Source organism: Lineus longissimus, chromosome 6 (genome assembly GCF_910592395.1).
Source record: "Lineus longissimus chromosome 6, tnLinLong1.2, whole genome shotgun sequence".
Taxonomy (NCBI): Eukaryota; Metazoa; Nemertea; class Pilidiophora; order Heteronemertea; family Lineidae; genus Lineus; species Lineus longissimus.
The window spans coordinates 11,654,338-11,668,806 of NC_088313.1; the positions used below are offsets into that span (position 1 = coordinate 11,654,338).

Below are 14,469 nucleotides of genomic sequence, written 5' to 3' on the forward strand. Positions count from 1 at the left end.
TCAGGATATGAACACTGTAACGGTTGTGTCTCAAACTTTTAAGATTTGAATTTGGCGCCACAGAAACTTTTGTTTTAGAGCCCACTTGTAATGACGTCATTGATTTGGTGGTCACGAGGTGACGCCATCCTTCGCGGCCTTTGCCAACAGCCATTTTAGAGTAGAAAGCCTTTGGGGCTTTGCCCCTCTTTAAGTTAGAATTTCGGACCATCCATGGGAAGATTGTGGTGGCAACGATGGTAAATATGTTTATTAATGTATAACGAATGTATTGGTGGTCTCGCCTCGAAAATGGGGATCCGTAGATCCATAGAAATTGATCATTTATGAAAGTTTTATTGATGCACGAGGATGCAACGTAATGATTTCGAAGTGAACCTCTAGGTGCCGCCAGTGCATACAAGATGGCTGTCCAAACCCAGAAGTGTTCCAAAATGTACACAGAAACTATGTATTTCGAAGATTTGTTCACTTTCCCTGCTGTAGTTTGGCAGTCAAGGTAAAGATTACCAATGTTAAAGATGCCCCATATTATCTGATACTTATAGAGCTCGTTGTGAGCCAGGTTTAGGGTCCTTTTGACCTTTTCTAAGGGTTGATGCACATTCAAAATAGGCTAGCAGTCATGTCCAATTTTCTACTGTTTTCTTCTTTCAGGATAGCTTGGTTTATGTGATGTATGAGACACGCCCCCCTTCTTTGACTCATTATAAGCTGATGCACACTTTTGTATTTTGCAGTTTTACATGTTCTGTGAGATGTTACATGAAATATCAGAATAATAAAGACCAAGAAAGAGAATTATTTCGTTTGTCCGCTATTGCTGCCACAGTAAAACATCGACCACCTACGCCACAAGATGATGGATGCAGAATGGGATGAGCCCGATTGGATGCAGCCATGGGAACAAGATGCCAGCCAAATACGTCGCGTCCGAGAGAGTTCTGGTGCTTGCGTCTATGGCACCAGGGCCGAAGCCACCAACGACGGACCACCAGAGAGGGACCTGGCCTCTGTCATGGCCAGACTCTTCGAAACGAAGGACTGCCGAGAAAGGAACCGAACGTCTTTAAAGGGGACATTTTCGAATACCCAGTTTGGGCCAACGCCTTTCACGTCCTTGTCACACGTCGATACATCGATGCCACAGATCGATGCTACTACCTAGGCAAATACACCGCCGGTGATGCTAAACGAAGTATTGAAGGACTATTGTGCTTGAACACTATGGACGCTTTCAATAAGGCTGTTGCCATTTTGAAAGACCGCTTTGGCAATAAACTGAAACTTGCAAAAACCTTCAGAGACAAAATAGAGAAGTGGCCTGCCATAAGGTATGGTGATGGTAAGGCGTTGCAGAACTTTTCCGATTTCCTATCACAATGCGAGACTGCCATGAGTACGTTGAGTCAGTTGAAGGACCTGGACGACCCTACAGAACAGATGAAGATAGTGAGCAAGTTGCCGAGGTCAGTGCAAGACCGGTGGCTTGTCGTAGTTGATAGGATTGTTTATGGGGACGATTGTGAAGACGACGCCGACTACCCCCCTTTCTCGAAGTTGGCGACGTTCCTTCGTAAGCAGGCGCGCATAGCCTGCAACCCGCTCATTGATCGTTCCAAGCAAGAGGCCGACAAGTCCCAAACGAGGCAGGAGAATAAGAAACCTGCAAGGGCATCAGCGTCAACCTTTGCTTCGACTACAACGCCAGCAGAAAATCGCCCGACTCCAGCCAAAACAGACAACGCAAGACCCCAGGCTGGTAGCAGTGGACCCTTCGTACCAAAGTGCCCCAAGTGTAGTGAAGCCCACTACCTCGACATGTGTACCGCATTCAAGGACATGACACTCGCCGAAAGATTAATCTTCATCAAAGGAAAATGCCTGTGCCTCGGTTGTTTTCGAAAAGGACACATAAAAAAATACTGTCAACGCAAAAAGAAGTGTCAGGTTTGTAATATGTATCACCCTACTCTGCTGCATGATTACACTCGCACTGGTTCTGGTCAACGGGGTTCATCCGAGGACACGGGGTCTGGTAAGACTGAAAATGCTGGCTCGTTTTGCAGCAAGGCGTTCAATGATTCAGTGTGTTCCTCGTTTTCACTTATCGTCCCAGTGCTTGTGTCTCATGCAGAGGGGTCTGGTGCCGGTGTGCTCACTTATGCCCTCTTAGATGATCAATCCGATACCTGCTTTATTTCTAACCCTACGGTACAGAGGCTTGGTACCTCAGGGCACAAGGTAAATTTTAGATTGTCAACGGTAGCAGGCGAGGAGGTTATTTCCTGCGACAAAATTTCTGGTCTGATTGTAAGGGGTTTGACTGACAAAGAGGCCATCCAGCTCCCGGGCACCTTCTCCAGTGATTGTATCCCTGCTAATCGCGACCAAATACCGGTCCCAGATTCTGTGAGCAAATGGCCTCACCTACAGGGGGTCGCTGCCCACTTGACTCCTAAGTTAGACGCGGAAATAGGCCTACTCATTGGGGCTAACTGCGCGCGCGCCATCAAGCCACGAGAATTAGTACACGGCAGAGAGGACGAGCCTTATGCTGTTAAAACCGCGTTGGGTTGGGGTGTAATAGGCACAACATGTGAAGAGGGTGTAGCGGGGAATGGTAGTTTCCTAACGGGTACCGCATCACGTCACTTCGCGTTTGTATCCCGCGCCAAAGAGATTACTACATCCCAACTCGCACGCATGTTTGATATGGATTTCAGTGAGAACAATACCGAGGACAAGATTTCGATGGAGGACAGATATTTCATGCGGAAGGTGGCTGAGGGAATTCACACAGCTCAGGATGGTCGTCTCGAAATCCCTTTACCTTTCAAGGAGGACACGGTGACGATGCCAAACAACAGAAATGCAGCAGTCAAGAGGTTGAACTCCCTAAGGGCCAGGATGCAGAGAGATGAGAAATACCGCTACGAGTATACCGCCTTCATGAAGGAATTCATCGAGAATGGCCACGCAGAGCGAGTTCCCTATGACGAATTACAGCCAGACAATGGACCGGTTTAGTACATACCCCATCATGGGGTCCGTCATCCCCACAAGCAAAAGATTAGGATAGTATTAGATTGTAGTGCGGAGTACGCGGGGGAGTCGCTTAACCGTCACCTACTATCTGGTCCAGACATGATAAACAACCTGACCGGGCTACTCTTACGATTTCGCCAGGGGCAGATTGCGTTCACATGCGACATTGAGTCAATGTTCCTACAGGTTGGGGTCAACCCTGAACATAGAAATTTTCTGAGATTTCTTTGGTGGGATGGGGACTTATATGAATCGCCTACAGAATATCGCATAACTCGTCACCCATTTGGCACTACTAGCTCCCCAGGTTGTGTAAACTACGCGCTCAAACACGGAGCCACCATGCACGAGGACGAATTTGGAAAGGAAGCAGCAGACTTTGTCAGGAAACCGCTATACATGGATGACGGAGCATCATCGAAGGACCAGAGACAGGATGTGAAGGACCTGATCAAGTCAGCTACAGAGCTGTGTGCTAAGAACCACTTCCGTCTTCACAAGTACGTGTCGAACGACAAGGAGGTCCTTGATTCAATCCCGCTATCCGAGAGAGGAACAAACATCCAAGCCATCGATATCCATCGTGATAAACTGCCCATGGAAAGGACGCTAGGAATGCAATGGTGCGTGGAAAGTGACAGCTTCCAATTCCGAGTTTCCCTACAGGACAAGCCGCTAACCAGGAGAGGAATCCTGTCAACTGTCTCGTCGATTTACGATCCCCTGGGCTTGGTCTCATCGTTCCTCCTGGGGGGTAAACTGATCGTGCAGGAACGCTGCAAGAATGGAGCCAGCTGGGACGACCCTGTTAGTGACGATATCAGAGCCAGATGGGAAAAATGGAGGATCGACCTTGAGGAACTTGCTAAGTTGACGATTTCAAGAGCGTACACAGAGACCCCCCTGAGCAAGATGAAGGCAATGGAACTCCACAGCTTCAGCGATGCGAGTCTCACAGCCTATGGACAGTGCAGTTACCTTAGAGCCATCGATGAGGACGACAGAGTGGAGGCTGCCCTAGTGATGTCGAAGGCCCGCGTAGCACCCACCAAGGCCATCACGGTGCCGAGGTTGGAATTGGGTGCAGCGTTGGTGTCCGTAAAGGTGGGGAAGCTACTGGGGGAAGCCTTAGAGATCGGTGGTTTGCGCCAGTTCTTTTACACAGAGGGCATGGTTGTGCTCGGGTACCTGTCCAACGAATCAAAGCGCTTTCATATATTTGTAGCTAATCGCGTTCAGGGTATAAGGAATTGCACCACCACCGACCAGTGGAGACATGTGGACACATCTGAAAACCCCGCGGATCTTGCCTCCAGAGGGACTAGTGCAAGGGAGCTGATTGAGAGTGGTCTGTGGTGGTCTGGCCCAGACTTCCTGAAGACAAAGGACCTCCCAGCCCCAGTCAGCTACACGGAGCTCTCACCACAGGACCCCGAGGTCAAAGGATGTGCTACAGTACTGAAAACCGAGACAAATGTTGTCAAAGGGATCGATTCACAGGACATGCTAGAAAGATTCGGCCGATTCTCGTGTTGGTTCAAGTTGAAAAAGGCGGTAGCTCTCTGCCAACGGTACATCGATTGCCTGAAACTAGCATGCAAGAAGCCAAGAGCCAAACTCCCGGAACCAGCGCGACTTTCGGTAGAGGAGCTGAGGAGAGCGGAGTTAACGATTGTACGCATAACCCAGATCAACGCTTTCCCCGAGGAGATTAATACGCTGACAACAACTCAAGGTGAGGGTGACAAACCACGAAGGATTAGCGCACGGAGCCGTCTGTACTGTCTAGACCCGTTCCTAGATGGCAAAGATGGAGTGATTAGGGTGGGCGGTCGGGTGTGACATTCACGCGTGTCGCCTGCGCTGAAACATCCGCTAGTCCTACCGAAGGACAGTCACGTCAGTAGTCTCATCATTAGATCCTTTCATAGATTAGAAGGTCATGCAGGGCGAGGATCGACACTGAACAGCATCAGAACCGCAGGATTCTGGATACTTCGAGCTAGGACCACAGTAACATGGCACATCATGAATTGCGTCACATGCCGTAAACTCCGGGGGAACCCAGTCGGGCAAAAGATGGCCGATCTTCCGCAGGACCGCGTCGAACCCAGCCCGCCGTTCACATACACTGGTGTTGACTACTTTGGGCCCTACCTAGTAACATCAGGTCGCAAGGAATTGAAGCGCTGGGGCGTATTGTTCACCTGCTTGTCGTCTCGGGCGGTGCATCTGGAAGTTGCTAACTCCCTTGATACCAACTCGTTCTTAAATGCCTATCGGAGATTCGTGTGTCGCCGCGGAGCCGTGAGATTGTTACGTTCGGATAGAGGAACTAATATGATCGGTGGAAAATCTGAATTAGAGCGAGCGCTGGCCGAAATGGATCAGGATAAGATCGCTGAAAGACAACTGGAGGAAAACTGCGACTACGTGAAGTTCCAACCCAACTTCCCTCACGCGAGTCACATGGGTGGGGTTTGGGAGCGTATGATCCGATGCGCGAGGACAACATTGTCAGCTTTGCTGTTGAAGCACGGACCAAGGCTAGACGATGAGCTACTCCAAACTCTGATGGTAGAAGTTGAGGCTATTATTAATAGCAGACCACTTACCTATGTCGACATGGAGTCCCCAGATTCCGGTCAACCCCTAAGCCCAAGCCAGATCCTGACTCTGAAGTCTAAGGTTGTGATGCCGCCGCCAGGAGTGTTCGAAAGAGAGGACCTGTACACTAGACGTAGATGGAGAGCCGTGCAATTCTTGGCAAACCAGTTTTGGGGCCAATGGAGGACAGCATTATTGCCCAAATTGCAGGAAAGGAAGAAATGGAACAAACCGACGCGTAGCTTGGAGACGGACGATATCGTCCTAGTGATCGATGAGAATCAACCGCGTTGTAAATGGGTGATGGGGAGGGTTGTGGAGACCCACCCTGGACTAGACGGACTGACCCGTAAAGTTACTGTCAAGGTTGGGGAGAAAACTCTCGAGCGCGTCGTGCACAAGTTGATTTTGTTGCTAGGGCCAGAGAAAGCGAAAGAAACCGCCCCCTTGAACGATGATTAGATGTAGTCTCTGGAGAAAGTATCTTGGGGCTCCCCCTGGATGTCTGAAATCTGATGGTTAAGCAGATATTGACCATGTGATTTCGTAGTCCATATAGGGTTTTGGTGTCATTTAGACGATATTCGGTTGAATTTTGTATGTGTATGACTGACCATAAGATTTTGATACTTCGTAATTGTTTTTTAAAAGTTGTTACCCTAAAAGGGTTAAAGATGACATTTATTTTTGATAGAGCATTTTTAGAGGATGTTAGGTTTATAAACCTGAGTGTTCACAGCAAATTGGTTACATAGAGAATCAGTAGAGTTAAAAGAGAAATTTATGAGCTTTCTAGATTTTAAGAGTTGAAATTGGGCTAATTTCTAGACCCAGATGTCATTTGTTCAAGTTTTCAAGTTCGCATTTTGTTTGCATTTGATGTTAGTTGTGTTCAGAGGTTTCAAGTATAAAAGGAGCCTTGAATTAGTGTAGCGGACAGACAATCTGATTGGAAGTAGTAAAGCCAAGCCATAAGTGTAATTCTAGTTAAAGTTGAGAGAATTTGGCCATCTTGATCAGGTGTTAAGGTTTAAGTTTGAACTGTGGAATTTTTAGTCCAAAGGTTTAAAGCTGAACTGTATAATTTAGTTTCACTTTGAAACAAAGGTTTAAAGCTGAACTGTATAATTTGGTTTCACTTTGAAACTCTTGAGTCAATAAGAGGTTTAATTCCCTACTGTAAGTCTTGGGTAGGTAAATTGACAGTCAATTTAGGAGAGGCATGCAACTGTTGTGTCTCAAAGTTTTAAGATTTGAATTTGGCGCCACAGAAACTTTTGTTTTAGAGCCCACTTGCAATGACGTCATTGATTTGGTGGTCACGAGGTGACGCCATCCTTCGCGGCCTTTGTCAACAGTCATTTTAGAGTAGAAAGCCTTTGGGGCTTTGCCCCTCTTTAAGTTAGAATTTCTGACCATCCATGGGAAGATTGTGGTGGCAACGATGGTAAATATGTTTATTAATGTATAACGAATGTATTGGTGGTCTCGCCTCGAAAATGGGGATCCGTAGATCCATAGAAATTGATCATTTATGAAAGTTTTATTGATGCACGAGGATGCAACGTAATGATTTCGAAGTGAACCTATAGGTGCCGCCAGTGCATACAAGATGGCTGTCCAAACCCGGAAGTGTTCCAAAATGTACACAGAAACTATGTATTTCGAAGATTTGTTCACTTTCCCTGCTGTAGTTTGGCAGTCAAGTTAAAGATTACCAATGTTAGAGATGCCCCATATCATCTGATACTTATAGAGCTCGTTGTGAGCCAGGTTTAGGGTCCTTTTGACCTTTTCTAAGGGTTGATGCACATTCAAAATAGGCTAGCAGTCATGTCCAATTTTCTACTGTTTTCTTCTTTCAGGATAGCTTGGTTTATGTGATGTATGAGACACGCCCCCCTTCTTTGACTCATTATAAGCTGATGCACACTTTTGTATTTTGCAGTTTTACATGTTCTGTGAGATGTTACATGAAAGATCAGAATAATAAAGACCAAGAAAGAGAATTATTTCGTTTGTCCGCTATTGCTGCCACAAACACAATCACAAGTGGTAGTCATAGCACTCTTACCGATGATAAAGTTGGATAAAGTTACATGTATCGTATAGTAATGCAAACTTTTTGAGACCCCCTGTATATATGCTATATGTACATGATTACACTACAGTCTGACAGGCATTAGGCCAACTAATGTAGGGCTGAGTTACATAGCATCCGATATCTGTTCGAATATCACTGCAAGAATACAAACCTTCAGCCTTGAAAAGTCACTTAAATCTGTGTTGTCACAGTAGTCTTAACCGGACTTCTATCCCTAACCTTCCTAAGTAGATTACTATAATAATAATAGTATAAGTAACGGACAATAATCCCTAGCGGACTATACACACTTCTACAACCATGACAGAAATCATAGTCCGCATGTCCGTTTCATAATCAATACTTATTACGCTATGGTTCATTCATGATCGCAATAACAAATAGGTTAAAAATTAGGAGCCGACCGTCAACCGCTCCGTGGTGTAGTGGTAAAGGTGAAGTTCTTATAAGTACCATGAACCGAGTTCGACTCCGGGCGCTCACACCTTTTTTTATGTAATAATTTCCTATATCATGAGTGTGTCGCATTTGATTCATTTTTGTTTCAAAGGGCCAGACAGGAGTTGAACAAATTCTGCGGGCCTGCGCCCAATTTCTTTTTAAATGTCTTGGAGGATTGATGTAATGACATTCAAATTGCCTAGTATAAAAGTTGTTGCAAAGGTTGACCCTGCCTCATATGCCTGCAAGTTAGATTGGACCAGGTCGGAAGAATGGCGAAACCTTCAGCAACAATTACTACTCGCAATACCCGACAAACTGTCGACCCCGATGAAGTGTTTCTTTACTTTACTGAAAGGAAGTACGGCGCAGACGCTACCGCTAACCACAAACGTAGTATTCGTAGAGTTGCAGCCAGGAATTACAAGGTAAACCCATGATATTATTCTCCCGATATCATGATTGTAACTATTACTTACGTAGGGATGATTGTCCTCCGGACTTTATTACCTAGTGACTGTGGTCCGCTGGACTATAATCTCAAGCAATTATAGTCCGGTGGACTATAATCCCGGGGAATTACAGTCCATGGACCACCAGTACTAGAGAAGATAGTCCAATGGACTACCACTCCTAGATGTTATAGTCCAGCGGACCATTGCCCCTAACAACCCCTTTGATATAAGGACATATTATCATTGCTAACTGCAGTTTCATGTAGCTGGACCTAATTAACGCAAATTAGATATTTCTTTTGGTGAGAATTAGACCGAAACCGCCAGGGCCGTATTTAGAGGGGGGCAGGGGGGGCAGCTCCCCCCTGTGCAATAAATGTTGAAAAAAAAATTTTCAGACAGTAATAAAAAGACAAACTAATCTTAGCCATAGCTTTACCAGCATGATAGCAGCATATGGATAGCAGATGTTATCAACTCAGGTGCAACCCTTATAATCTGACCAGTCCAGTGCCCTGACCCTAGTCTTCTATTCTGACAGAGGAGTTTCATACAAGTCATATAGTAAAATCCCTAGTCTTCTTTCTCATAAAAGTGGTCCTTTTTTAGAGTAAAAATACTATTGATTCACACTTCCAAATGCCAGGAAAATGCCATTTCAGACCTTTTATTTTCAAATTTTTCCGGGGGAGGGCCCCCAGACCCCCCCCCCGTTCGGATGCGCCTGCGGCGCATGCAGATCGCCTTCGGCGATCTATCCCACTGCCCCCCCTGGACAAAAAAGTTAAATACGGCCCTGACCGCGCATTATGAAATATTTCCGAGCTGATAGGTAAAATCCTAAGATAATCTAAACTGTGTCAATTTTAGTTGCAGGATGGCAGCCTTTGGTACAAAGTGGTAACAACACCGAAACCAGATATTGAGGGGACCTCGGGGTCAGATGATCATGAGGCTCCAAATCAGGATGGTGACTGGCGTAAGGTATTGCGCGAAGAAAATGAGAGAAACGACATTTTACATGGACATCACGGCGGCAAATTAGGTAATTACTCGGAAAACTTGTTACTCTTTAACTGGTAGCTTCTTATTCTCTTGCTTCAGTTTTCCAGGTGGAGGCCTCTATTGAGATTTTTTTGTTCTTGTGCCTAAATGACCGCATCGACTGCATTGGTCCAGTGCCATCTTCAAAACTTTGTTAAAGCAACTTGTTAGTCTACGCATCCGCGCATGCGCAGATCGTCACTGACGAAGTAGCTGGATTGCTACGAAAGCTCTGATTTGTAAGCTGAACAATATATGCTATCAAAAAGTTCCACTTTTGGATTATATTCGATTTGTCAGCATAGATGAGTTATCATAAAACTTGTTAGTCATTCGTGCAGGTCAAGTTACCAGGTTGCATTTCAATAACAGTAATACCATAAATGATCTTATCTCCATAGGTGGTCACTTCGGGCGTGATAAGACTGTCGCCCGAGTTCAAAAGCGCTACTGGTGCCAACCCTCTACGAAGACGTAGTGTCATTCATTAAAAAATGTGACAGGTGCCAGAGAGTCAACCAGAAGACACCGAATGTTGGTAATCCACTTCATCCAATTCCTGTCAAGACCCCACAAGCCTGGTTATCCGTAAGTAATCATAACCTGACGCTTTACATGTATTTATGATTTGAAAATTCCTGTAACTACTAAATATTAAACCCGATATGTGACAGATAATGTATTTTCCATTTCAGATCGGAATTGATCTAATTGGCCCTCTCACTGAAACACCGCGCGGTAATAAATACATATGCACTGTAACGTGCTATTACAGCAAGATGGCACAGGCCAAACCATTGAAGTCGAAGGAGGCGGTCGGTGTCGGACGCGTACTTTACGAACTGTTCTTAGTGTGAGTATTCAACCTGCCAATAGGTTTTACATTATTAGTTTTGTCCCTTCAAGCTACCTCCGATGTGGAATCATTAACCGCTTCAAACTGAATTGCATTAATCTAAGACCTCCCAACGAAATTACTCTTTTCCATCTCATTCTAGCTTTGGATTCCCCAAAAAACTCCTGTCCGATCAGGGAAGAGAATTTAATAATGCTGTCGTAGGGAAAATAACACAAATACTCAAAATCACTCACAGACGCACCTCTGCCTATCATCCCTATTGTAATGGCCTTACAGGTAGGTTACATAGTTTTAATTCATAGGGAATGCTTTGCACCGACATCTCACGGCTACTGCAACTTGATGATCCATCCATGCCGAATATTTATTAATAAAAGGATAACGAATTCGCTTGAAAATTTCTTGGCCAACTTAAACGGTGTGGAAACTTGGTTTGATTGGTGCATTCTGTTTTGGTTACACAGAACGATACAACCAAACTCTCGAGCAACATATTCTGAAGCTGCAAAATGATGATAAAAACGACTGGGATGACGCCTTCTACCAATGCTCCTTTATTACGCACCTACATCAGAAAGATCTTTTCCTGTGTCAGATTTTATTCATACCACTAATTATTCCCCTTTCATCCAGCGAACCAATCGAACCCGAAGATGTCCAGAACACTGATGAAGAAATGGAGGAAATAGAGACTGCAGATCCCTCGACCAGCACTGAGATAGCAGCCAGGGTCACTAGAATGCGAAGCGCCGTGGGAGAAAAAGCAATGGCTAACATTAAAGCTGCCCAGACCCGTCAAAAGAAGAACTATGACAAGCAGCGATGTCGCCAAGATGTACAACAGGTACGAAAAAGAAAAGAGACGCTTGGGGCAGGGGCGATAATGCTTTGCATAAATTAGTGCACTGTAGAGTGTTAATTATTAACCATCCTTAAATGTCTGTAATGCAAAGCTCGGCTGTCGATATTTCATGGCCATTATATCAAGATATTCTGTACGTGATACATGGTTATATCTTTTCAGCTCTTCCAAGTTGGGACTTTGGTGCTTAAAAAGAACAATAGGAGGGCAGACAGAAAGGGGGGGGGGGATGCAGGATGAACCTTGGCTGGGCCCATATACAGTCGAAAAAAGGAACGAAAGTGGAACTTACATAATATCAAAAGGAGGAAAAACTAGCAAAGTAGGCGTAAACGCATGCCAGCTTAAAGTTTACAACGTTTAAATATAATGTGAATTCTTTGAAAATAAACACAGTTCATTGAGAAAATTCGCCTCCATCTTTATTATTGCATTTGAAAAACTTCTCTCCTCTTGGCATCAAGGCGGACTATCACCCCCGTTTACCCCAGGGCTCATATTCCAGGTCGGACATTAATCCCTGGTACTAAGACCATGATACCTAGTGGGGATAGTCCGCCGGACTATGGTCCCTAGTGCACGATGACCCCCGGACTATGGTCCCTAGGACTTATAGTCTCTGGACTATACCTCCAGGGGACTATGACCACTTCTATACCGGGCTTAGATGGCAGATGGCATCACCGTCTACCAGGTCAGCTATTCATACGAAAAAACACACGATCTCAGGATGTTCGTTCCGAAAATCACATTTTCCACTGAAAATATGGATTGGAGACGTAGCTGAATGCCTTCATGGTTAAAATCGACATGAACTGACGAAAAATTTGGAGATTCCATCCAGCTGTTAAGGCGGTGGTAGAGATAAAGAGCCTTTTTCCAGTTCTAGTACTGGTAGAGGATGTGTATACAGCATGATGTGTATGGAACAGAAAAATTAAAGTTGCTTCCACAGCATGATGTGAGTGCAAGCAAGCAACGCGGTTCCGTACACATCATGGTGTGATTCCAACAGACAGTAGTTTTATCTGTTCTGAGCATTTACATGTATATCAATATTCATTAGGCTCATTATAAAGCTCTGCCTCCGACTTTATGCTGCATGCGAGTCCCAGTCATACATAATGTAGTCCATGTACATTACTCAGCCCTACACACACAAGACATGCAAGAAGCCAGTGGAGCTAATGAACAGACGTGTATGTCACTGTCCTGAGTGTACGCCACGCCAATCGACTCGCTGTCTCAGACCGACAAAATGGCTCGGCTTAGCATTGGCCCTGCATCAAAATGCCAAGTGGCTAAGCCTGATGACCCGAGGCTGCGCCTGTCAATTTATTGACCACTCATAGACATAGGAATAGGCTGCATATGGTGGTTGGCCCTAAAACGGCTAGATTTATATGCATTGATTAGGTATCTGCCCATTCCGCCTTAACCTTATTCGCCTTATCCAATTTTGCCTTCTCCCATTTAGTCTCCTCCTAACTTGCCTTTTCTCAATTAGCCTTCTACGATTTCGCCATCGTCTTATCTCGCCTTTGTTCCAATTGGCCTTCTTCCTAACTCGCCTTCCTCTCATCTTGCCTCATCCTAGTTTGCCTTTTCTTATTTCGCCTTTGTCCTATTCTGCCTTGGTTCCATCCTGCCTTATCTCATCTTGCCTTTTCTTGATTGATCTTTATGCCAATTCGCCTTCTTCCCATTTTGCCTTCTCCCGTTTCGCCATATCTCACCTCGCCTTTTATCAATCCAAAAGTTGGTTTTAGAGATACATGAAGCTTACATGTAGATGGTTCAGAAATTATGAAGATTTGAAAATATTGGTAATTAAGCAACAGCCTTGGGTAGGGTACCAAAACATAATTCGTGGAAACACTCTTATATGAAAGATTGGCCCCACAAACATGGGTAAAACATGGGTAAAAGAGACAAAAGTATTTTGTAATATGGTATGTAATGTAAATTAATATGACTATAATGGCTGAGAAGTTATCTACACTATTGTAATTTTGGCAATGTCCACCGGGTTTTGGTTGCGGGTACCCCCGAATGGACCCTAGAAGCCGTTCAACACTGTTGAAGACACTTTCATATGAAAGATTGACTCAACAAACATGGGTAAAGACACCAAGTTTGTTGCAAAGTAGGAAGAAGGCGAAATGGGAAGAAGGCGAAATAATACAAAGGCGGGGCGGGTAAAGGCGAGATAGGATGAAGGCGAATTAGGACAAAGGTAAATTATTACAAGGTGAAATAGGAGAAGGCAGATTAAGTGTCAGTCCATGATACCACCATGCAGGATCATGCAAATGGTGGCAAGGTGGGGGGTCAACAGATCTAGTTGTAATTTCTACCACAGACCTGTCCTAGGGTACTATGAAGGCTGGTGGATTGGTTTCGAAAATAACCCCACAGTTTTGGGGGAAGGCTGTTAACCATTTCCTACCCATTTTCCTTTTAAAAAAACATGCATTATCCCTCAAAATAGGCTAAGTCTTTTGTCAATTTTCGTGCATCAAACAGAATTATCACTAAACACCGCCTATTGAAATTGAAAGTACATGATCTGAGCTACCTTTTCATGCCTTTTGTTTTGCCCCAGGTACATTTTAATGACAGGTACAGTACGTCCCAAAAACAATGCAATCTCAAATTTCAGTAAAAAGGCAATTTTAACTCTCCTTTAGCTCCAACACTGCAGTTTTTTAGGAGATGCCACTTCCAGGTAAGGAAGTCAGAATGCTGTTTTTTAATTTGCAAAAGAAAAAAATCCGGCCGCCCTTACGGTTTTCCGGTGAGGGGGTCGAGTCGCGCCCTTCTCACTAGTGCCCATTTTTTGCCCATTCCCTCAGATAACTGACGAAATACACATGCTTTCCAAATAAAATTACATTTTTAGATGTTAGTGAAACCCCCTCTCCCTTGCCCCTCCCACACACTCCCTCAAACAACCTAGAGGCCTTTATTACCCCTGTGGAGGCTTAGCGGTCTAGGCGGAAACGAAAAACAGCAACGACAACAACAACAACAGTTACAGTTACAATGC

At 44.8% G+C, this 14,469-nt stretch overlaps 2 protein-coding genes and 1 long non-coding RNA gene across 3 annotated transcripts; all 3 read left to right on the forward strand.

Annotated features, from left to right (window-relative positions):
- The first annotated feature begins 1,227 nt into the window (after positions 1-1,227).
- LOC135489964 (uncharacterized) lies at positions 1,228-3,030 on the forward strand. Its single transcript, XM_064775602.1, has one exon. The coding sequence runs from the start codon at positions 1,228-1,230 to the stop codon at positions 3,028-3,030; it is 1,803 nt and encodes a 600-aa protein (XP_064631672.1).
- Positions 3,031-3,390: 360 nt separating this feature from the next.
- Positions 3,391-4,890, forward strand: LOC135489965 (uncharacterized). Its single transcript, XM_064775603.1, has one exon. It carries the CDS (start codon positions 3,391-3,393, stop codon positions 4,888-4,890), a length of 1,500 nt encoding a protein of 499 aa, XP_064631673.1.
- A 5,317-nt stretch (positions 4,891-10,207) lies between these two features.
- Positions 10,208-10,761, forward strand: LOC135489028 (uncharacterized). The gene is made up of 3 exons (XR_010447089.1): positions 10,208-10,287; positions 10,395-10,552; positions 10,698-10,761. It is a non-coding gene; the product is annotated as an uncharacterized LOC135489028 (long non-coding RNA).
- Positions 10,762-14,469: the final 3,708 nt, after the last annotated feature.